General features: G+C 40.2%; 1 protein-coding gene across 2 annotated transcripts in view; it reads left to right on the plus strand.

Moving 5' to 3' along the window:
- The window catches only part of DENND5A (DENN domain containing 5A), a 77,915-nt gene that overhangs the window by 34,113 nt on the left and 18,906 nt on the right, over positions 1–24,896 (plus strand). For both annotated transcript variants that reach the window (XM_079786939.1, XM_079786938.1), the window contains exons 6-12: positions 6,177–6,494; positions 8,301–8,516; positions 9,908–10,142; positions 11,970–12,120; positions 15,946–16,039; positions 19,982–20,113; positions 23,291–23,443. In XM_079786939.1, the coding sequence (XP_079643065.1) occupies positions 6,177–6,494; positions 8,301–8,516; positions 9,908–10,142; positions 11,970–12,120; positions 15,946–16,039; positions 19,982–20,113; positions 23,291–23,443 (1,299 nt within the window). The remainder of the gene's footprint in view (positions 1–6,176; positions 6,495–8,300; positions 8,517–9,907; positions 10,143–11,969; positions 12,121–15,945; positions 16,040–19,981; positions 20,114–23,290; positions 23,444–24,896) is intronic.

Below are 24,896 nucleotides of genomic sequence, written 5' to 3' on the forward strand. Positions count from 1 at the left end.
AAAGGGTGACCTCTTAGTTCCTGGGTTGACGCTCAACCGATGAGCCACACCGGCTGGGCCCTACTCTGATTTTCTTAGACATTAGAAAGGTCTGGGAAGAAGACTTTGGAACATGACTTTCTCTCCTCCATCAGAATTCTTTTGGGGAGGAAATTTTGGGGGTGTAACTGAAGAATATGAGTAAGGGTACCTCCTGTTTCTGAGCGGCATTCAGGTTATTAGGCATATCTGGACAGCATGCTTGATGAAATAGCTGATTCAGATCACATTTATAATATTTAAATTATAGTCAAATGAATCTCTGTACTCTTTTATTTCTCTCCTTTGGTTTTAGAATTAAAATGTCTTCTTGTAGCTTTTTTTTATTTCTACCTCTTTTGCTCCTTTGATTCTGTAGAGCTTTGTGCTATTTTGGATGGGACAAGATTAATAAAGGAAGAAAATATCTAAATGATGGGGAAAACTATTGAATTGGAGTATTGGGTTTTTATATGTATTTGTCTACTGATAAATATAGGGTGTTCCAAAAAAATGTATATACACACTTTGAATAATTATAAAGGCAGTGTTTATTAAAATACATTTCATTTTCAAAATTAAGCTATCAGCTGTGAAAATGTGTATATATTTTTTAGGGACACTGTGTATACATAAAGAGTAGATACCAAAGATTGGAGAACAGGGATTTTTTGTTTGTTTGTTCTAAACAAATGCATATTTAATATTGACATCTCTTCCTAGTAAACCTAATTATAATTTTGTAAAGTCAAAATAAAAATAACAAAAAATGGTTGAAACTGTAAAGCCAAAAAGGCATGCTACATGCATAATCTAATAAATAGGTCACTAGGCAACAAGCCAGATTTGTCAGTTTTATTTTAATCTTTGGCATTAGCTTGCTGTATACTTAGGGCAAATTCTGTTCCCTCTAGGATCACTCAGCATCCTTTTTTTTTGTTTTTAATGGAATGTTTTACTAGTATTTATTTTTTTATTTTATTTTGTGTTAATCCTTATCTGAGAGTATTTTTCCATTGATTTTTAGAAAGAGTGGAAGGGCATGGGAGAGACAGAGAGAGAAACATTGATGTGAGAGAGACACATTGCCTGGTTGCCTCCCGCACACACCCTGACCACCGGGCTGGGGATCTAGCATGCAACCGAAGTACGTGCCCTTAACTGGAATCAAACCTGGGACCCTTCAGTCCATGGGCTAACTCTCTATGTACTAAGCCAAACTGGCTAAGGCTCAGCATCATTTTTTGTGTGTTTCATATATATGTTTGTATGAAGATGCTGCAAGGACATCAGCAGTTTTCTTAGCAGGCTTGTTTGAGAAACCTGAGAGTTCACGCTGTTCTGGGTATTGAGGCTTTAAACTTTTTCAGTTTTCCACATCATTGTTGCATCCTTTGATTCTCCCTGTCGTCTATTTGGGAAGGAGTGGTGACACTGGGACTATAGAATACCTGTCTATACTTAATAAGCAATTATAGGGTTTCAGGGGGCAGTTTCATAACTGGATATTTTCTACATTGATTTTTAGCAGATGTCCTCTGGGATATCTGTGTATTACCCATGGGTACACATAATGAGTGATAGTATTGCTAAAAGACAACTTTGGGATGTCTCATAAATGGTACATCCTATATGATAAAAGCCTAATATGCTAAGTGTCCATCCAATTGTCTGGTCAGCCGCTCAACTAATCAAAGTGTGATATGCTAATGATATGCTAAGGCCACTCAACCGCTCACTATGACATGCACTGACTACCAGGGGGCAGACAGTTGACTGGTTGACCAATTGCTATGACATGCACTGACCACCAGGGAGCAGATGCTCTGACCCGTAGGTTAGCTTGCTGCTGGGGTCTGGCTGATCTGGACTGAGCGAGACAGGCCAGACATGCCCTGGAGCCCTCCCGCAGCCCCTCCCCATCTGGCCAACCTCCCGTGTCCCTCCCCGGCCCCGATCGTGCACCGGTGGGGTCCCTCCGCCTGGCCTGCACCTTCTTGCAATCCAGGACCCTCGAGGGATGTTGGAGAGCCAGTTTTGGCCCGATCCTGCAGGCCAGGCTGAGGGACCCCACTGGCGCACGAGTTCATGCACTGGGCCTCTAGTATATAGTAAAAAATTCTAACAATGCACAAAAGCATAAAGAATAAAGTGAAAATTACTTCAAATTTTACCACCCAGAGATAACTACTTTCAACATTTTGGCGGGCATCCTGTGGTATGTTTATGCTGCTAGAAGGAAGCTTTGAGGCAGTACTAGGGAAATTCACCTGGGCCTGTGCAAAAGGGCATTATCAGGGTACTGGGGTAGGGCAAGCTTGATCTGTAAAAGGGACTTTATCACAAGGGTGGGGAATGTCCAGCCCTCAGGCCAAACAAGGCCCAAGAAATCATTTGGTCTGGCCTTGCCAAGGCATTAAGGATGAGTTATTTAAATGTTTGACAAAATATAATAGGCTAATTTTTAAGTTGATAATTTTGGCCTGTGAATGGTGTTATAAATACCCAAATGGCCCTTGGCAGAAAAAAGGTTCCCCACACCTGATCTACAGCGATGTAGAGTGTACATTCCCTGACCCTCCTCTATGTCAGAATTCATCAGTTGCTGCTCCATCTTTGAGCATCAAAAGTCTCAAAAGCCCTTTGTTTCTTTTTACACCAACACATGATCTCAGCTGGCCCTGAGCAAGTGAGAGTGCTGGGCTCCTTTGTGAGGCATCCTTTGTCCTGTCCTTCTCTTCTGGGTTTCATTGTCTGAGTTCAGGAAGGAGACAATTCATCCACAGCTATGTCAGGAGAAGCTCGCAGAAGTATGAGTAAAGAAGGGGGTGCTACTTCTTTCTATCTTGTGCCCTTCTTTCTCTCCTACTTTCCCTCGTCTTTCTCAGGATACTCTTACAGTGTCTTTTCCCAGTAATTTGTGGATTGGGCTTCCCTTCCAATAGTGAATAACATGGAGAGAGACGAGGAGGTCAGGCTGGCTGTGATTTGGCGTTAGGAACTTAGGGCTGGGAAAGGGCATTGTGATCTCCTGCAGGAAGAGATTTGGGAGAGATTTTTGGATTTGGGGGATCCATGTGGTTACTACCTCAGAGCCGTTAAGTCTTCACATGGCCTTTCCCAAGAAGGCAGGAGGTTAATTGAGGAAAACTGATCACTTGGATTTAGTGCCTCTTCCAGAATACTTTGGTCTGCCAGTCTGTTTTGCAGTTCTCCTCGTCTCAGCTGAGGAAAGGGGTGAATGAGAGTTTGAGGCACACTTGTTCGTCAGAGCCCTCCCTGTGCTGGCAGGAAATAGCATGAGGCTATTCTATGAGCCTAGCAATTGAATGGCCTCCTTTTTTTACTTTGCTTTCTTATCTTTACCTCCTTTAAGCCAACTCTGCAAAGAATGGCTAAGTGGAATCTACTCATAGGCACCTATCTTCCTCTAGCCCATCTGTGAAGTGTGCCTGAGTGGCTTCCTCTCCTCTAGCCACCTCTGATCAGGATTGTAACTTCAATATGTGGATATAGCATTTGGAGTTAATAAAATTCTTTACAGACATTCTATATTTGGCTCACAGCATTGGGAGAAAAGCCAACCAAGCATTGTTGAGCGGATGCAGTTATTTTTAGCTACCTCTGTGTTTCCTATTCCACAAACTGCTTTTTTTCTTCTAAAGAGGAGAACCCATGGGGTAAATGCATTGTGTCTCTGGTGGGTCACAGTGCTTTCTTCTGTTAGCTGTATGGACAGGGCTAAGGAAGCAGGCAGGTGGTCTTCATGACTAGATAATTTAATTCCGTCTTTACTATCTTTTTAAATTATTTGATCTGAAAGCATTTATAATTTTAAAGTCTTAATGGAATAAACAAAAATAGCCTATTTTTAGATCTTAAACATTATTGGCCCTTTAACTTAGACAGGGCTTAAAGTTGTTATTTTGTGAGGAACTCTAGAAGGCTAAATTTAAAGTGATTCTTCTCCTAATCTTTGAATCATGGATATAGGAAAGTTCTCTTTTTTTTAGTTATAGATTGGTAGGCAGAATAATTTATACATTGAGCAAATGTTTATTGAATGAATGCATGTACAGACATGTTAAAACATTCAGTTTTAATAGATTGAGAGTTTGTGAAATAGTTATATTAAGCTGTACTTATGTTACCCTCCTGCCTTTCTTTTAGAATGCAAGACTTAATAGGTACAGGGATAAACAAAAAGATCAATGGACCATCACTTTGTTATACAATAGAGGTACCATGCCAAAGGAGGGACTGCTTCATATCGGAACTGGAAAAATTGCTTGTTCAAAGGGGAAAATAGTAGAAAAGGATCCTTACCTCACACCATAACAAAATAAACTTGAGATGGATTAAGAAGTTAAATGTCAACAGCAAAACTCTAATTCTGGAAGAAAATATTAATAAATACCTTTCTGACATCTGGGTAGGGACTTCATAAACAGGATACAGAAAACATAAAATAAAAGATTAATAAATTTGATTTTATAAATTAAGAAAAGGACATCTTAAAGTGAAAAGATAACTATGACAAGATATGTGTAACACATACAACCTACCAAGTATTAGCATCAGCAGGTAATAAAGAACTTCTACAAATCAGTAACAATGATGATAAGTAACCCAATAGAAAAGCAGGTTAAAAACATGAAAGGTATTGCATAAAACATACACATTTTAAAATTTCACTAGTGATCAGAAGTGTAAATTAAATTCACTCATTTCAGTGGCAAAATTAAGCAAATCTGATGATACCAACATTAGCATCTTTTATTATGGAATTTTCCTATCTAGTAGTACTGTATATATACACATCTATTTATTGAAATTTTATATTTTACATTAACAATGTTAATTAACATTTGTTATGTACTATGGGCCTGGCACTGTGCTAAGTCTTTGACATTGTTTTATAATCCTCAAAACAAACCTGTGATATAGGTAATATTCCTGTTATATGAATGAAAGAGACAAATTTTTAAACAGCAGTGCAGTTCAATGAAGGAAATGACACCTATCTTGGCTAGAACAGGTTCATGGACATAAGATAAATATAAAATAATAGGCATTTCTGATTTACAATTGCAAGACAATTCCATTAGGGACAGGAACTATAAAATATTTCAGTTAAGTCAAACAAGAAATATGTAAGACCAGTAAGGGGAAGAGTGGATGGTTAAGAGCTTGAGGGTATGACTGAAGTCAGGGTAAGCGGAGTTCAAATCCCAGCTCTACCACTTACCAGCTGTGTGACTTGGGACAAATTTATCTCTCTGTGCCAGTTTTGTCTGTAAAATAAGAATAGATAGATATTGCCAAATTGTTCTTTGCTAGTCTAGATTACCAACTTCACCAGACGTGTATGAGAGTCTCTCTATCCAGAAGCAATCTTAAAGCCAGAAGGAAGCACAGAAAACATCATGAACAGCCACTAAATCTTGCAAATCAGAAAGAGGTAATGGTCCCCTCAGGGTCATATGGAGAGATAGTGACAGAGTCAAGTCTGAAACCTAGACTTTCTGACTTATTCCTGGTGTTCTTTTTACTACTGTAAGAATTCATGAATCAAACATTTTATGAGCATTATTTGTGAGACTTTTGTGCTAGATGCTAAATACTTATGTTTAGCATAATAATCCTTACCACTCTGATATTATCTCTTTATTTCCATTTTATAGCTGAGGAAGCAGAATCAGAGAGGTTAAGTAACTTTCTCAAGATCATACACCTAGGAAGTGCAGGGTAAGATTGGAACCTAGGTCTATTTTCTTCCTGAGCCCCATCTTCTTTTTTAAAAAAATCCTTATTGAGGATATGTGTTACTGATTTTTAAAGAGAGGGGGAAGGAGAGAGGGAGAGGGAGAGAGAGAGAAAGAGAAACATTGATTGGTTGCCTCCCATACACAGGCCCACCAGGGATTGAACCCTCAACTTAGGTATGTGCTCTGACTGGGAATCGAACCCATCACTTTTGGTGTATGGGACGATGCTCCAACCAACTGAGTCACACCAGCTAGGGCAAGCCCCATCTTCTTTACACTGGACTTCATATGTGCCCATTTCAGATGTTTTCTCTTTTCTATTTGTTCATTATCCTTTCTAAAACTTCCTGAATGCTCGGTTCACACTCCTCATCCTTTTTTGACTGCCAGGCTAACCTCTGCTTTGTGGATATTGACAACCACTTCATTGAGCTGCCGGAGGACTTGCCTCAGTTTCCCAACAAATTGGAGTTTGTCCAGGAAGTCTCTGAGATTCTCATGGCATTTGGCATTCCCCCTGAAGGGAACCTTCATTGCAGTGAGAGTGCCTCCAAGCTGAAGAGGCTCCGGGCCTCTGAGCTTGTCTCTGACAAGAGGAATGGGAACATCGCAGGCTCCCCTTTGCATTCCTATGAGCTCCTCAAGGAGAATGAAACTATTGCCCGGCTGCAAGCCTTGGTCAAGAGGACTGGGGTGAGCCTGGAAAAGGTAAGATGCTGTGGATGAATCTGTGACAGGTTTGGTCTGTGCTAGGGTACTGTCCTGGTGAAATAAGTTGTGGGGTGAGAAAGCACTCAGTTCAGGAAAAGGCATATTTGTCAGCAGTGAAAGAATGCTCTGGTATGGGAGACTGGATTCAGCTTTGGAAAACATTATCCTCGTAAATGCTACTGGAATCTAAATCTTGGATTAAGTCTGGGTGCTTTCTCACTTGGGCATCAAGTAGAGTCTGCTCTCATCCTATGTGAACACAGCAGCAGAGCGACTCAGAGGGATGATATTGGTAATCTTTGTGTTCAGACCTCTTTCTCAGCAGCCTAAAGCATACAGAGCAGGTATTTTTAACTTTAACTTTTTTTTGTTTTGTTAATCCTCACCTGAGGATATTTTTCAATTGATTTTTTAGAGAGAGTGAAAGGCAGGGGGAGAGACAGAGAGAAACATCAATGTGAGAGAGTCACATTGATTAGTTGCCTCCAGCACGCGCCCCAACCAGAGCCAGGGATTGAGCCTGCAATTGAGGTACATGCCCTTGGTTGGAATTGAACCCAGGACCCTTTAGTTCGCGGGCTGATGCTCTGTCCACTGAGCCAAACTGGCAAGGGCTTATCTCTCTTTGCACTTAAGGAACCGAGTAGAGCCTGAGTGCTTGGCCTAACATTAGCCTAGTAAGTGGCTGAGTTGAGGCTAGAGCATAGGACTAGAATCCCCTTGAATTCTAGTCCTATGCTCTTTCCAGGGATTTACTTAGCTCTCCCTTTTTTGACTTTTACCCATCTCTTCAGCCTCCCCTATTCTCATTGTTAATTTATATTTTTAAATTACATATAAGCAAAATGAGCCAGTGTAATCATTTTGTTGGGCTATTTTTTTTTAAGAGAGGGAGGAAGAAAGAGAGAGAGGATGAGAGAGAGGAGAGAAATAGAAACATTGATGTGAGAGAGATATATTAATCTGTTGCCTCTTCTATGTACCCTGACTGGGAATTGAACCTGGGACATTTCAGTGCATGGAACAATGCTCTAACCAACTGAGCCATACAGGCCAGGGTTTGCTGGACTATTTTTTAGTGAAGTGTGAAACATTTCATTTTCCTGCTTTATTTAGTTAGTTGAGCAGATATATATTTTTTTAAATCATGGCCAGTTAGTAGTAACTATGTATGGTGCCAGTTGGATACTGGAAATATCAGGGGAATACTTTGTAAAGTGCATGATTGTCTAACCACTATGTTATACACTTGAAACTAACATAAAATAATATTGCATGTTAACTGTAATTGAAAATATTAAAAAAAAATCATGGCCAGTTGTAGAGCAGAGAAGTTTTGGATATATTAAAAAGGTTAAAGAAAAACACAGTAAGGAAAAATTCTTAGGGAGAAAGATAAGGAAAGTGTATGTGGGAGAAAATCAAGGAGATGTAGGTAGAGCTAGAATCTAACCATGTTGCTTTGCGTTATCATTTTCTTACTGACGTCCAGATTCCCACCTTCCCCAGACCCTTGAGATAAGTTGCACCTTTCTCTATTGCTGAATCTCTCTCTGCCCATAATGATCACTTTCACTGAGTTACTGAGTACCTGCAAGTGGAACATCTCATTTATCTCTTCTCCATGTCAGAATTCCTTTCTTTTTTTCCTTCTCCCATTTTCTCTTTTTCCCTCCTTTCCATTTGCTGCGAAATAAATGATGTGGGAGAAGGGGAGAGGAACGAACCAGTTGCATTTCTTTGGGATAAAAGGAAAAGCTTGTGTGTTCTCAGCTGTCATTTCTCTCTCTTTTTTTTTAATAGCTGGAAGTGCGTGAAGACCCCAGCAGCAATAAGGATCTGAAAGTTCAGTGTGATGAAGAAGAACTCAGGATTTACCAGCTAAACATTCAGATCCGGGAAGTTTTTGCAAATCGTTTCACTCAGATGTTTGCAGATTATGAGGTGTTTGTCATTCAACCTAGCCAGGATAAGGAGTCCTGGTTTAATAACAGGGAACAGATGCAAAACTTTGATAAAGTGAGTTTAATCTGCTGGGGAGGGAGGTGAGGCATGAAGATTTAACTGATGATGAGTTTTTCTTTCATAATACAGATGACCCTTGAACAATGTGGGGGTTAGGGCTGTCAATCCCCTGCATAGTCAGAAATTTGTCTATAACTTTTGACTCCTCCAAAACTCAAGATGTCCTTTGGTATCTTCGTTCCAGGACCCTGTGGATACCAAAATTTGCAGATGTTCAAGTCCCATTTTTATTTTTATTTTTTAAAATATTTTTATTAATTTCAGAGAGGAAGAGAGAGATAGAAACATCAGTGATGAGAGAGAATCATTTATTGGCTGCCTCCTGCACGCCCCACAATTGGGGGGGATCGAACCTGCAACCCAGGCATGTGCCCTGACTGAGAATTGAACCATGACCTCCTGGTTGATGCTCAACCACTGAGCCATGCCGGCCGGCTTAAAAATGGTGTAGAAAAAGGCATACTGTCAGCCCACCACATCCATGGATTCTCAACAGTGTTTTTAAAAAAAATATATTTCTTTATTGATTTCAGAGAGGAAGGGAGAGGGAGAGAGAGATAGAAACATCAATGATAAGAGAGAAAAACTGATTGACTGCCTCCTGCATGTTCTCCACTGGGGATCGAGAGCCCGCAACCCGGGCATGTGCCCTTGGCCGGAATCAAACCCAGACCCTTCAGTCCACAGGCCGACGCTCTATCCACTGAGCCAAACTGGCTAGGGCCCAACAGTATTTTTGATCTGCAGTTGTTTAACTCCACAAATGCAAAATCTGGGGATACAGATGGAGGGCCAACTGTATAAATGTGTATAAATGGACCTGTGCAGTTCAAACCTATGTTGTTCAAGATTAAATGTGGGGCCCTGGCCGGCTTGGCTCAGTGGATAGAGTGGCAGCCTGTGGACTGAGGGGTCCCGGGTTCGATTCCGGCCAAGGGCACATGCCTGGGTTGCGGGCTCGATCCCCAGTAGGGGGTGTGCAGAAGGCAGCCGGTCAATGATTCTCTCTCATCATTGATGTTTCTATCTCTCCTCCTCCCTTCCTCTCTGAAATCAATAAAGAAATATATTAAAAAAGATTAAATGTGGGGATTAAATACGGGAAACAAGTTCATGATCCTTCTGATGCTGATAAAATGCCAAGGTCTTGCTGCTTTACAACAGAGTGCTGGTTCTTATTGTCAGGTGATTTACCTTCATTGTTTAAAAAAAAAAAATGAAGAGATTTTGCTGTTGGCTTTTCATAAAGACCTAGGAAGCTTCAGAGAATTATCCCATTGGATCCTCTGGGTGTGTGTTGCCTTTGCTGGTCAAAGGTGACATACCCTTTTCCCTTTTTCCTCTTCTCTGTTGATTGATGACTGTCTGTTTCCTTGTCCCACCAGGCATCTTTTCTATCAGATCAGCCTGAGCCCTACTTGCCCTTTCTCTCAAGATTCCTGGAGACCCAGATGTTTGCTTCTTTCATTGACAATAAAATTATGTTTCATGATGATGATGATAAAGACCCTGTGCTCCGGGTGTTCGATTCCCGAGTAGATAAGATCAGGCTGTTGAATGTTCGGACGCCTACTCTCCGCACATCCATGTACCAGAAATGTACCACTGTGGATGAAGCAGGTAAGGCCTCCTTGTTGCTATACTTTCTAGCTTCCTGGATTATGTCACTAATGTGTCCCTGCTCCTAAACATGCCAGCTTCTTTCTGTTTCTGCTTTTGCATAAGTTTTCCCCATAGCCTGAAATGCTCTTTCCTTTCTTTTTTGCCTGGTTAGCTCTTTTCATCCTTTAACACTGTGTCAATTGGGAATGGGTCCTGCTGTAGGTAATAGAGAAGAGAAGCTAATTAGCAGGGGGCTAGAAAGATGTGGAGATATTTTTCCCAGATTAGCAAGAAATGCAGAATTGGTGGTTGCTGGTGTTGGTTCAGCTGCTCGACAGTGTAATCAGGAACTGAGGTTCTGTCTTTACTCACCTACCCTTAGTGTATTGACTTATATTCATGCTGTTTGCCTCATGTTTACAAGAGGCTTTTTTTTAAACACAGCCTTCTCTGGAAATTGAAAAAAAACATGTTATTATTTATTTTATTTTATAGAGAGAGGAAGGGAGAGAGGGAAAGAAGGAGAGAGAGAGACAGAGAGAGAGATTGGTTGTCTCTGAGACGACACTCCAACCAACTGAGCCACACAGGCTAGGGTGCAATTTTCTAAGTTTTGAAGATACAACTGGTGACAATTTGGACAAAGTCCTGCCTTCATTGAGTACATTCTCTAGCCTTCTGTCTTTACCTTTCAGCTCTCGATTCAGGTCTTTCATTAAGATGACAAACCTCTTGGTTAAGGCTTTTCGTGGGGTAATTGTGTGGTTTTTAGTTTGTTAATATGGCAATTTATCGATTTTTAAAGATGTAAACTAACCTTGCATTCTTGAGATAAACCCTTTATGTGATCATGATGTATTATCTTTTTTGTATATTATTGAATTCAATTTATTACAATTTTGTTTAGAATTTTTGCATATATGCTCATGAAGGATATTGGTTCATAGTTTGTTTGTAATATCTTCTCTGATTTGGTGTCACTATAATGTTGGCCTGAAAGAAAAGTTAGGAAGTATTCTCTCCTCTTCAGTTTCCCAGAGGAGCTTGTGTAAGTGATACTACTTTTTCTTTAGATGTTTGGCAGAATTCATCAGTGAAGCCCTCTGGGCTTGGAGGTTTTTTGTTGTTGTTGCTGCTTTTTTGTGAGAGAAGATTTTAAACTACAGATTCAGTTTAAAAAATAGGGCTATTCAGATGAACTATTTCTTCTTGAGTGAGCTTTGGCAGTTTGCATCCTTCAAGGGATTTGTCCCTTTCACCTATTGTCAAATTTGTTGGCATTAAGTTTTTTGTAATATGTCCTATATTGATATCTGTAGAGTCTGTCACTTCTCTCATTACTGATATTGGTAATTTGTGTTTTTTCCTTTCTATTCTAATCAGTCTGATTAGAAGTTTATTAATTTTACTGATCTTTTGAAAGAGCAGTTTTTGGATTTATTTATTTGTCTTTTTATTTCATTGATTTCACTCTGGCCTTTATTTTTTCCTTCCTTGTACTTTGAATTTAATTTGCTAGTCTTTTTTTCTAGTTTTTTAAAGGTGGAAGCCACGGTCATTAATTTGAGACCTTTCTTCTTTTTCTAAGATAGGCATTTAGTGCCATAAATTTCCTTTCAAGTAATAATGACATACTACAAATTCTCATATTTTGTGTTTTTATTTCCCTTTTGATTTTCGATGGCTGGGTTATTTGGAAGTGTGTTATTTAGTTTTAAGATGTTCTTGATTATTGTAGTCAGAGGACATATTTTGTATTATTCAAATTGTTTTAAATTTATTGAGTATTATATGGCCCAGAATATGGTATATTTTTTAAAAGTTTGATATTTTTTTCTTATCCAGAGAAAGCAATTGAGCTGCGTCTGGCAAAAATAGACCATACTGCGGTTCACCCCCATTTACTTGACATGAAGATTGGACAAGGAAAGTATGAACCAGGCTTCTTCCCAAAGTTGCAGTCTGATGTGCTTTCCATTGGGCCAGCCAGCAACAAGTGAGTCAACCCCAGGGATTCCCTGATTCAGCTCCCTAACAGTCCAGTATCTGGGCCTGAGTTGGTAGAAGACCCCTGAATTTTATAAAACAAATATGGAGAAGACCAAAATTATCCATGTTTTTTACTTTTTGAACAAGAAAATGGGTGACAGAGTATTATCAGCTCCTGTCTCCACTGTGCCAATTGGGATAGCTCCACATGCCCAGGACCTGCAAAAAGCCGGATGGGTTAAAATGATCTCATGACTAAATCCCATACAACATGTAGCTGGCATTTTAGCTCCAGTAAGTGGTAGTTGAAATGGAGTCTGAACTGGAAGTAGGTAACTTAGCAGGATTGCTGTTCTTTAGTTACATTTGGAGATGAGTATAACAAAGCCCAGACAGAGCTGAGTATAGTTTTGGATCTGCATGTGAACTTCATGTAGATGTTTGAAGAGAGAGAGAGGTCTGTGTTCCCTGGGGAGTTATTTTTCTTGCCCACTCACTGATCTTTAAGCTGCTCTTCCCCAAGGTCTCTGAGCTATCTCTGGTGACTCTTTGGTGGTTTTCTGTGCCCAGCATTGGTCCCTAGACATTCCAGTTTTCTTCTGTCAGTTGACCTTACTTTTTAAAAAAAAGAATTTTTGTTGTTGTTGTTAATCCTCACCAGAGGCTATTTTTTCCATTGATCTTTAGAGAGAGTGGAAGGGAGGGAGGTATAAGAGAGACACATTGATTGGTTGACTCCCACACACGCCCCCAACTGGGCTGGGAATTGAACCCGCAGCCCTTTAGTGCAAACATATCAAACTCGTGGCCCAGCCAATATAACGGTATGCAATTTAATTTTTACAATATTCTGTTATACATAACTAGAGGCCTGCTGCACGACATTCGAGCACTGGGGGTGGGGAGGGGGTGTCCCTCAGCCAAGCCTGTACCCTTCCATAGTCCGGGAGCCCTCAGGGGATGTCTGACTGTGGCCGTGGAGGCAGGCCACTGCGCTTGCCCCCTAGTGGTCAGTGTGCATCATAGCGGCTGGTGGTTCCCCGGTTTGGTTAATTTGCATATTAACCTTTTATTATATAGGATTATTAATAACTAGTGGCCTGGTGCACGGATTCGTGCACATTGAAAGGAAATTAATTAGAAGAAATATTTTAATATCACTATTTGCCCTTTCTCTGTAATAGAAGTGTCAGAGATGAAAGAAAATTATTAAAATGTATATGAAAAGAATATATAAATTGATTAATAAATAAACAACAACATGCTATAACAACAACAAAGACATAATATAAAACAACAAAAACATGATATAAAAACATTGATAAAAACAATGACTGATAAATTGATTAAACTTATTTTAATATCTCTCTGTATACCACAATAAGAGTAAAAACACTTTCAGAGTGCTTGACTAATTTTCCTTGTGATGAAGTATTTACAACTTTAACTTTAATGTCACATGTTCTTCGAACTGGAGAGAAAGCAACATATAACCGACCATGTCTGAAAACGGGTTTAGGTAGGAATATTCCTACTCTGTCTAGAGTTTGTCCTTGCGATTGATTTATTTATTTTTATTATTGTCTAAAGTTTTACATATGTATCCTTTTTCCCCAGTTGGTCCCCCCCCCCCCCCCCCGCCAGCCATTCCCACCCCGGGCAAGCCCCCACCAACCCAGTGTATGTGTCCATTGGTTATGCTAATATGCATGCATACAAGTCCTTTGGTTGCTCTCTAACCTGCCCCCCCCTCCCCCCACCATTTGTCTCTAGATCGGTCTATTCTTGTTCATCAAATGATGTTGATCATTATATCCCACATATGAGTGAGTTCATGTGATATTTATCTTTCTCCGACTGGCTTATTTCGCTTAGCATAATGTTCTCCAGCTCCACCCATGTTGTTGCAAATGTTAAAAGTTCCTTCTGTTTTATAGCAGCATAGTATTTCATTGTGTCGATGTACCACAGTTTTTTAATCCACTCATCTGCTAATGGGCACTTAGGCTGTTTCCAAATCTTAGCTATTGCAAATTTTGCTGCTATGAACATAGGGGTGCATATATCCTTTCTGATTGGTGTTTCTGGTTTCTTGGGTTATAGTCCTAGGAGTGGGATTACTGGGTCAAATGGGAGTTCCATTTTTAACTTTTTAAAAAAATATATATTTTATTGATTTTTTTATAGAGAGGAAGGGAGAGGGAGAGAGAGCTAGAAACATCGATGAGAGAGAAACATCAATCAGCTGCCTCCTGCACACCCCCCACCGGGGATGTGCCCGCAACCAAGGTACATGCCTCTGACTGGAATTGAACCTGGGACCTTTGAGTCCGCAGGCAAACGCTCTATCCACTGAGCCAAACCAGTCAGGGCCCATTTTTAACTTTTTGAGGAAACTCCATACTGTCTTACACAGTGGCTGCACCAGTCTGCATTCCCACCAACAGTGCAGGAGGGTTCCTTTTTCTCCACATCCTCACCAGCACTTGTCGTTTGTTGATGATAACCATTCTGACAGGTGTGAGATGGTACCTCATTGTTGTTTTGATTTCCATCTCTCGGATGATTAGTGACTTTGAACATGTTTTCATATGTCTCTGGGCCTTCTGTATGTCCTCTTTTGAAAAGTGTCTGTTTACATCCTTTGACCATTTTTTGATTGGATCATTTATCTTTCTTTTGTTAAGTTGTATGAGTTCTCTGTAAATTTTGGAGATTAAGCCCTTATCGGAAATATTATTGGCAAATATGTTCTCCCATGCAGTGGGCTTTCTTGTTGTTTTGCTGATGGTTTCTTTTGCTATGCAGAAGCTTTTTATTTTGTTGTAGTCCCATTTGTTTATTTTCTCCTTAGTGTCCATTGCCCTAGGAGCTGTGTCTGTAAAGATATTGCTGCGACATATGTCTGCTATTTTGCTGCCTATAGAGTCTTGTAGGATTTTTATGGTTTCCCGTCTTACATTCAAATCCTTTAGCCATTTTGAATTTGTTTTTGTATATGGTGTAAGTTGCTGATCTAGTTTCATTTTTTTGCATGTATCCAAATTTCCCAGCACCTGGTATCATGGGAAACTGTCTTTAAATTAAACAACCAAATTCAGGATCGACAATGACAGATTGAAACACATGTGTGCGATTGGCGCCAGCCAGAGCTTTATATGTATCTCGCATGCGCGAGTCAGTGTTTATTTTTAAATTGCCAGTACGTGTCATATGTACCGGTTGACGGACGTATGGTCGGTTATTTAGTATTTTTTATATATAGATGAACTACAACGTTTGCTAATGACTGATTACTATAACCATGTTGCATTCATTTCCCTTACGTGCCTTATGCACAGGTACACCATTTCTCTCCACTAATGTTAGCAGTGAATATTTTAGCAGCCGATTGCCACGTCATTAAGTCTTGTAACTGACTTGTTTGGTGTGCGCAACAGGAAATATTTCGCTTTTGGAGAACAAGAAAAATAGGTTTACTTGCATTATGCTTATTAATTTGTACAGTTATTCAATGGTAAGTTAATGTTCAAGGAAAAATATTAATTTTTATTAAAATGTTCTATTTTATGATAACGATTACTCATTTATTTCAGCCCTTTGTATTCAGCATGTCTCTATCGAAATAAACCTATGTTTTTATGAAAATTGAAGCTTTTGTTTTTTTGTGGCCCACATAAACTTAAACTTTGTTTATTTGGCCCATGTTAGCCTTTGAGTTTGACATGCTTGCTTTAGTATGTGGGCCAGCACTCTAACCACTGAGCAACCGGCCAGGGCTGACCTTACTTTTTACTGGGATATTGGTAATTGCCTGTTTTGATTCTTTTAGATGGACAAAAAGGAATGCCCCTGCCCAGTGGAGGAGGAAAGATCGGCAGAAGCAGCACACAGAACACCTGCGTTTAGACAATGACCAGAGAGAGGTAAGCCACCTTATGATTGACAAGGAATGGGCCTATTATCATGCTACATTCTCTTTCTCTTTTCTATTTTTTTAACCTCTGGTCTGATTCAAGTGTCCTAACAGTACAGTGACCACCGAACCAAGAAGGTTATTTGAGGCCAAAAAACGAAGCAGACAACCCTATATAGAACCTCCAGCCTTCGAGTTGTATAAGACCAATGAAATCATTTGGTCTGGCCCTGTCATGGCATTAGGGGTTAATTAGATGTTTGACCAAATACTGCAGGCTAATTTTTAAGTTGATAATGTTGAATGGCCTGAGAATGATGTTATAAATATCCAAATGGCCCTTGACAGATAAAAGGTTCCCCACCCCTACTATAGATTATAACGGGATTTGTTGTAGGGAAGTTACAGGGATGGAGTCTAAGCAGAGATTGTCTGTGCAGACTGTTGGGGTCGCCTCTACTACACATTTAGAGACCTCTCCCCATAAAGAAGGGTTATTAATAGAGTAGTTCCTGATACTTGATACTGGGCCTAGGTTAGGACAAATCCAGGATGTATGATGTTTTACACGTGACAGCTAGCCACTAACCATGTAGGTCCTCTCTCTGAGCCAGGCCCTGTTTGCAGCCGACTCAGGAATGATGGCAGTCTTAGAAGAGAGCCTTTCACTGTCCTTTCAGTACTCCCTCATACATCATACTTCTGGGGAAGTGTGACAGAACCTCAGGAGATAAGAGCCTGAGACTTGGGAGAAATCCTTTTAAAATTTGTGAGGCTTCTTTTGTGTGTGGTATGGTAGTGAAGAATTAATTCTATTAGAATTAGAAGGAAGAAAAGCTGAACTTGGGTTAATGCTGTCAATATCTGAACCTGGGAGGAGGGAGTACTTTCCCTCTATTTTTTGTGTATCGTAATTTAAAACAGATAATCTTGACTTTTTTTTCTTTGAGGAGCAAAGGAGAGGAATGTTATCTTCAGGTGCCTGGGGGGTTGAGGCTTTTTGATTTGACCTCCTGAGTCCTCATTGCTTATAGGCTGAGTTTCTCAGCTCTACTATAACTTGTTCCCAGTAAAGCTTTTAGTTATAAAACTCAAGTTGGAAGCCCTGCCTGCCTGACTCAGTTGCAGAGAAGTTGTGAAAATGGGAATTTAACCTTCAGAAACCTATTTCAGGAACTTCTCTTTGAGAAAATACCTTGCAAATTGTGTTATCTCTCTCTATATCCTACCTAATAATAGACGAATATGCAAATTGACCGTATCTTTGCTATGCCCACGATTGGCCAGGAGGCGCGGGGGGGGGCGGGACTCGGGGTGGCCGGGGTGGCCGATTGGGCCGGCGGGACGCTGAGCTCACACCGCCAGCGGCGGCTCGAGCTCAGCGTCTGCGCCATGGTTGTGCTGCGGCACAGAAGGGGCCTCTGGGGCAGCGAGCTCACGTCCCACCGCGGACCATCAAAAGCGGGGGAGCTGGGTGCCTGTCCGCTCAGGCACCAGGCCTTTCAGAAGCCTCCAGCGGGCGGAGGCTTCTGAAAGGCCTGGTGCACCAGCGGACAGGCACCCAGCTCCCCCGCGATCGAAAGCAAAAGTGTGGGAGCTGGGTGCCTGTCCACTCAGGCACCAGGCCTTTCAGAAGCCTTCGCCGCGCCAGAGGCTTCTGAAACGTCTGGTGCACCAGTGGACAGATACCCAGCTCCTCTGCGATCGAAAGCAAAAGTGTGGGAGCTGGGTGCCTGTCCGCTGGTGCACCAGGCCTTTCAGAAGCCTCTGGCGCGGCGGAGGCTTCTGAAAGGCCTGGTGCCTGAGCGGACAGGCACCCAGCTCCCCCGTGATCGAAAGCGAAAGCGTGTAGGGGACCCTACACGTGCATGATTCAATCATGCACTGGGCCTCTAGCATATATATATAAAGAGCCAGGGTCCGTAATCTCTAAAACGACCGAACGGACAACTGGACATCGGAAGTCAGTCCTACAGTTAGTGCTGGGTCACCGGCAGGGGAGGGCAGCTGTGGGCGAGATCAGGCCAGCAGGGGAGGGCTGTTGGGGGTGTGATCAGGCTGGCAGGGGAGGGCAGTTAGGGGCGATCAGGCAGGCAGAGGCAGTTAGGGGCGATCAGGTCAGCAGGGGAGAGCAGTTAGGGCGGAGATCAGGCTGGCAGGGGAGGGCAATTGGGGGCGATCAGGCAGGCAGGCAGAGGGGTTAGAGGCAATCAGGCAGGCAGGCAGAGGCAGTTAGGGGCGATCAGGCAGGCAAGCAGGTGAGCGGTTAGGAGCCAGAGGTCCCAGATTGTGAGAGGGATGTCCGACTGCCGGTTTTTAAACCGGCAGTCAGACATCCCCCAAGGGGTCCCCAATTGGAGAGGGTGCAGGCTGGCCTGAGGGACCCCTTACCCCCCCTGCACGAATTTTGTGCACTGGGCCACTAGTATACATATAAAACCCAATAAAGCATATTGTTTTCATATGTGTCTGGCACCTCAGTGAATGGGAAAATAACATATTTTGCCTTTGCTATATTTTAATGGAATATATTAAAATCGCAAGGTATGGTTATAAATTTTTAACTGCTGATTTATAGGATACAGTTGTGCTTAGAGTTTTTGCGAGTGTGCTGTAAGGGGTGTTGGGTATTGGTGTTATTTTTAAAGTCTCCCCTGGGTTTTCCACCTCACCTCCAGATTACTTCTTTCAGCACTATTAATTGAGCACATTTTCTTGGTCAAAATCACTGTCATAAGCACTTTGAAATATAAAGATGACAAGGAGTTAGCCAGTTTATTAAGGGAGCAAAGTCAGGTGCACAAATAACTTTAGTAGAAGAGTCTTGTTAAAGGGTCACATAAGAGACAAGCCAGTGTTTGATCACTGATTAGAGAAAGCAGAGGTCAGTTCTACTTGGGGTAATCATCAAACAAAACTTTTTGGTGGAGTTAAAATCTGTTTGAAGCCTTGGAGAATGATAGGATTGTTATAGAGACAAAGAAAAATATTTTAAGTAGAGGAAATATAGGACCAAAAGCTTGGTGATTGTTGTGTAATGAAGACTGGCAGAATGTTTGGAGGAAGGAGGTATTAGAAGTAGCTACATAGCTAGCAAGTTAGGAGGCAGGTAGTGGTAGTCCAGGTAGTAATTGAAGCCTAACCTTGGGGATTGGTAGTAAGGGCAGATTGAGGGGCCAGACAGAAATGTTCTACTAGAATAAATGTGGGGGAAGAAGGAAGTCTGGGGTAGAAGTGTTGTTGTGACCTGGAATACTGAGGATGTCAGTGTGCAGTTCACTGCATTTATATGCATTCTGTGGTAAAACAAACAGCATATGGAGAATCACCAGCAGTTTGCAGAAAATACAGTTGTTGTTTTGAGCAAGGTTGTTATACTTTATGTTGACAACAGTAGTTATCTTTGCTATGGGCAGAAGAATTAAATTCCTCCCAGCTTAGTAGGTAAAATGATTTTTTTCAGTAATACTCTGAGATTTGGGATGACAAACTGATCTATACATGCTGCAGCTTTATTTTTTTTGTATCTTTAAAGAAAAGGTAATTACAGTAGTTAGGAAGTGCTTTACATCAGAGAAAACAATTCATATTTTCCCTTTTATACAGAATTTCATTTGAAAAAAACTCTTTGATTGCTTTTAAAGAGAGAGAGAAAAACACCTATTTGTTGTTCCACTTATTTATGTATGCATTGGTTGATTCTTGTATATGTGCCTTGACCCGGTATTAAACCTGCAACCTTGGGGTATAGGGACAGTGCTGTAACCAACTGAACTACCCAGCCAGGGCTACAGAGTTACATTTTAAACTTTCTGCCCCAACTTTATCTGAGCCTTGGAGAGAAGCAGTAAGAAAGTGCTGGGTGGTAGTGCCCTCTTCAGGCACTCACCAGTACTGGTCGCCTATCCTTTGTGTGTATGGATAGAGTCTTTGATTTTTCCGTTTGCTGTAGAAATACATCCAAGAAGCCAGGAATATGGGCAGCACCATCCGCCAGCCCAAACTGTCCAACCTCTCCCCGTCAGTGATTGCCCAAACCAACTGGAAGTTTGTAGAGGGCCTGCTGAAGGAATGCCGCAACAAGGTGAGCTGTGGACGCCTCTGTGTGTGTGCTATTTCCCTTGGCAGCCAAGGTAAGGCCAAGGCTTGGCTCTGACCTTTCTTGGTTTTAAAAATATTGTTAATGTAATGGGATAGTATGAATTTTAAGATCCTTTTTACTTGGAATTAGGCATATTTGTGTTTTTTTTTTTTTTGTCTTTAAAAAATTTTTTTAATTGATTTCAGAGAGAAAGCAAAGGGAGAGAGAGAGAAACATCAACGATGAGAGAGAATCATTGATCGGCTGCCTCCTGCACACCCCACATTAGGGATGGAGCCCACAACCCAGGCATGTGCCCTGACTGGAAATCAAACCCTAACCTCCTGGTTCAACCACTGAGCCACACTGGCTAGGCGGCATATTTGTTTTACATAAAATAAACCATTAATCAAGAGCAAGCACAGTTTGTTGATAAAATATGTATTATTTAAAACTGAGAGATACAGTTTTTAATTTTAGACATCTAACATTTTTTGAAATCATTGTAGTTGAATTGTCTTCAGCAGATTAGTCTTACACACATGAAAATGTTGCCTCTATTTTAATTTGATAGCAATGATTTCATATGTCTAGACAAGAATTTATGAATGCCTACTATGTGCCAGGCCTAAGTGTGTTATTCAGTGTAAGCTGTTATGGGGTGTTTTTCTCAATTCTACCAAGACAGTCATTAAAAAAAAAAGCTTTATTGAGAATTGATATACAAAAAATTGCACATTTAATGTATACATCTTTGGATATACACATGCACCTATGATACTATTACTACGATCAAGGTACTAAATATATCGGTTACTTCCCAAAATTTTCTTAAGTTCTTTTGTGGTTTTCACTTGTTTGTTTTTTGTGATAAGAACATAATATGATATCTATTCTCTTAACATATTTTAAAATGCACAATACTGTTGTTAATTATAGGTACTATGTTGTATAACAGATCTCCAGAACTTACTCATCTTGCATACTGAAACTTCATATCTATCCAGCAACAATTCCCCTCCCCACAACCCCTGCTTTTCTAGGGCTGAATAATATTCCATTGTATATCTATATCACCTCTTCTTTATCCAATCATCTGGACACTTGGGCTATTTCCAGATTTTGGCTGTTGTGAATAATGTTGGGTGGGATATAGGCATCTCTTTGAGATTCTGATTTTAGTTCTTTTGGATATATACTCATGATAAGGATTGCTAGATTAAATGACAGTCATTCTTAATTTTTAATGTTTTAGTTATGAATGTAATTTCTTACCTAATAAAAATGTAGCCTTTCAACCAAATTGGTATGCCATATTTTTTAGGACAATTCAACTAACTTGGTCTCTACTATATCCTGTTTGTTCATCAGTGAAAAAGAAAAGAGATTTTCCTGCATTTTCAAATGATGAGTGGTAGTCATTTATAAGATGAAATCAAATATACTTTCTCTTGCAGAAGAAATTATTATTGTTACAAGTTAGATTGATATATCAGTTCTGATATTTTGAATTCAGGTGTTTAAAAAAATCTTTTGTCGGTTCACTCTGAGCCATTGATATCTGTGATTTTCCATACAATGTTGTCCTTTTTGCTATCAAGAGGATTGGTGATGCTGCCCTTCTTGGAAAAGGGCTTTTCTATTTATGGTCTCTGAAATTTGTTTTCTAAGCCGTTGACATGCATTCTCAGGTTTTGAGATTTATATCCAGTGACAACCTCCTTATGTGCATTGCCTGGTTGGCAGTCAGTGACTGTGAAACACATCCCAATTTCAGAGATATTAATATGCAAAAAAATGTACATTTTAGAATTGAAGAAATACAGTAATAAGTCATACAGTGTTACCTAGCATGTGGAGCAACAGGACCTCTCATATTGTTGGAAGTGTACGTTGGTATGACCACTTTGCAAAGCAGCTTAACATTATCTAGTATTCTTCTCCTAGGTATATTCCCTAGAGAAACCTTTGTAGCATGACCCAGGAGATAATGTGCAGAAAGTATACAGCAGCATTCTTTATAACAGCCCTGAACTGGAAAAAGCCCAAATACCAATCAGTAGGAGAATCAGTATGTAAATTATAGTATATTCATCTGATGGAATGTTATACAGTGGTGGAAACGGACAACAACCATACCCATCAATGTAGATGAATTGCACAAATATAAAGTTGAGTGAAAAAGCAAATCACAAAAGAAAACATATTGGCAAAATTGAACTATGTTATTTAGGAACACAAATATAGGTGAACATTATTTCCTTGCTTTTCTGTAGTTTTGTGTAAGTCAGGATACTGATCACTTTTAGAGTGGGAAGATGATTAGAGAGGGTATGTAGGATCTTTCAAAGGTATACATGGACAATACTTTATTTCTTAACCTGGGTGATGGTTATAACATAACAATGTGTGTGTGTGTATACATATATATGTAGCTACATACATATACATATGTATGAGAGGTATATTTTGCAATAAAAACATTTAAAATAGTAACACTAGAAAGAAATATGCCAAAGTGTTGCTTCTGAAAGGTAAGATTAGTAGTGATTTCCCCCTGCTCTTTAAATTTTTATATGTCACAAATTTATAATGTGGTTAAATCTTACTTAAGAACTTGGACTCAATATTCAGACAGATTTTAGGTTCAAAGGCCTGATGTGCTACTTTTTTGCTGTGTGATTTTGGCAAGTTACTTTTTCTTATCAGTAAATTAGGACCTCGATTTCCTTATCAATTAATTGGGAACAATAATAATACTTATAGTTATTTGGAGTCTTAAATGAGATAATGCAATGCTTAATAGAGTACCTGGCAACTAGTAATTAAAGCTGAGATTATCATTATACGGTATGTGGGTGTGTTTTTTTACAATAAGCACTAGGGTTTTATTCAACTCCTTTTATCTCATAAATGTAAAAACTGAATCCAGAGTGATGAAATCACTTGTTCAGGGTCATATAGTAATTGCTATGTTCTTATCTTCTTAACTAAACTTTTAAAGAACGCGTTTCATCATGACCTGACCTATATCTATATGGTGGAGATACTCTATGTATCTGGGTTTCACTTATATTATCCCTCCCAGCCCAACAGACGTGCAGGTGGCCACAACCCTCTCCAGTTGCATGTGACCTTGTTCACTGTGGTTGTCTAATCCTACTGACTGATTCCTTGTAGACCAAGAGAATGCTGGTGGAGAAGATGGGCCGAGAGGCTGTGGAGCTAGGGCACGGGGAGGTCAACATCACAGGGGTGGAAGAGAACACCTTGATTGCCAGCCTTTGTGACCTCTTGGAAAGGATCTGGAGTCATGGACTCCAAGTAAAACAGGTAATGAATGTCAAGCCTCTTTGTGCTGTGCAAAATACCTTCTTGTTTTCACTTACTAGCTTTCCCATACTCTTCCAGCTGGCTAGCTTTGGAGAATGGTACATAGTATGCATGGAGTGAGATTAAAAATAGGTAAACAAACAATTAAATAGGATCTAAACCATTTTGTTTAAAAATAAACTTCATAAATCTGTGTGTTTGTCAGACATTTTAAAAGTGGTGCTTCTGTCCTGCAAATAGAGCTTAAGGCCATACTGATAGAGCCTGTTTGGCAGCTGGCCCTAGAGATGGAGCATAGAGAAAGGGGGAACGTGAAGCTCAGAAGTGCCAAACATACCCTAGGAGTCCTTCACTAGCTGTACATTCCCAGTGGATAAAGGTCTGCCATTAACATTTCTTTTACCTGTGGATAGTTTAACCATCTAAAGATTTGAGAAAAGTCTACAGGAAGTTGAGTAAGTTTGATTTTTACTGCTTAATACCCAGAGAATGTTCTTATTTCAAAATACTCTAATTTGAAAAATCAAGATGGACAACTTTTACTTTTATGCATTTTTAAATTTGAAAAGAACTTGAAACATTATCAGAAACAATTTTATTTTGGACAAATTAGAAACTATATATAAGTATCCAGCAAATATTTATTGAGGGCCTACAGTGTTCTAGGAACTGATGTAGGCACTTGAGATAACCTTAGTAAACAAAACAGACCAAGATGCCCTAGCTGGTTTGGCTCAGTGGATGGAGCGTCAGCCTGCAGACTGAAGGGTCCTGGGTTCGATTCTGCTCCAGGACCCATACACGAGTTGCAGGCCTGATCCCCAGTAGGGGGTGTGCAGGAGGCAGCTTATCAATGAATCTCTCTCATCATTGATGTTTCCATCTCAACAAAAACAACAACAACAAAACAACAGACTAAGATCTCTGCCCTTCTGGAGTTTCCATTCTCATGGTTTGGAGATAGTCTACCACATCTGTCCTTCAAAACATTTTTGTGTGCACATACTAGTATACCCATATACAGGTGTGTATTAAAAAAAAAATCCAGCAAAACCACAATGAGATACCTTTTCACACCCACTAGGATAACTAAAATAAAAAAAGATGAAGTGTTAGTGAGGATTTGGAGAAATTACAACCTTCATACATTGCTGGTGGAATGTAAAATGGTACAGCCACTTTGGAAAATGGTCTGGCTGTTCCTCAAAATGTTAACCATAGTGTTGTGACCCAGCAAGTCCACTTCTAGCTATGTATTCAAGAGAAATGGGAACATGTCTACATAAAAACATGTACACACTATTCATAGCAGCATTATTCCAAATAGGCCCAAAGTAGAAAATCCCAAATGTCCATCAGCTGATGAATGCATAAACTAAATATGTGTGGCCTATCCATACAATGGAATATTATTTAATAAAAAGAATAAAGTATGGAAACATGACACAACATG

This window comes from Cnephaeus nilssonii (genome assembly GCF_951640355.1).
Source record: "Cnephaeus nilssonii genome assembly, chromosome: 13".
NCBI classification, from domain to species: Eukaryota; Metazoa; Chordata; class Mammalia; order Chiroptera; family Vespertilionidae; genus Cnephaeus; species Cnephaeus nilssonii.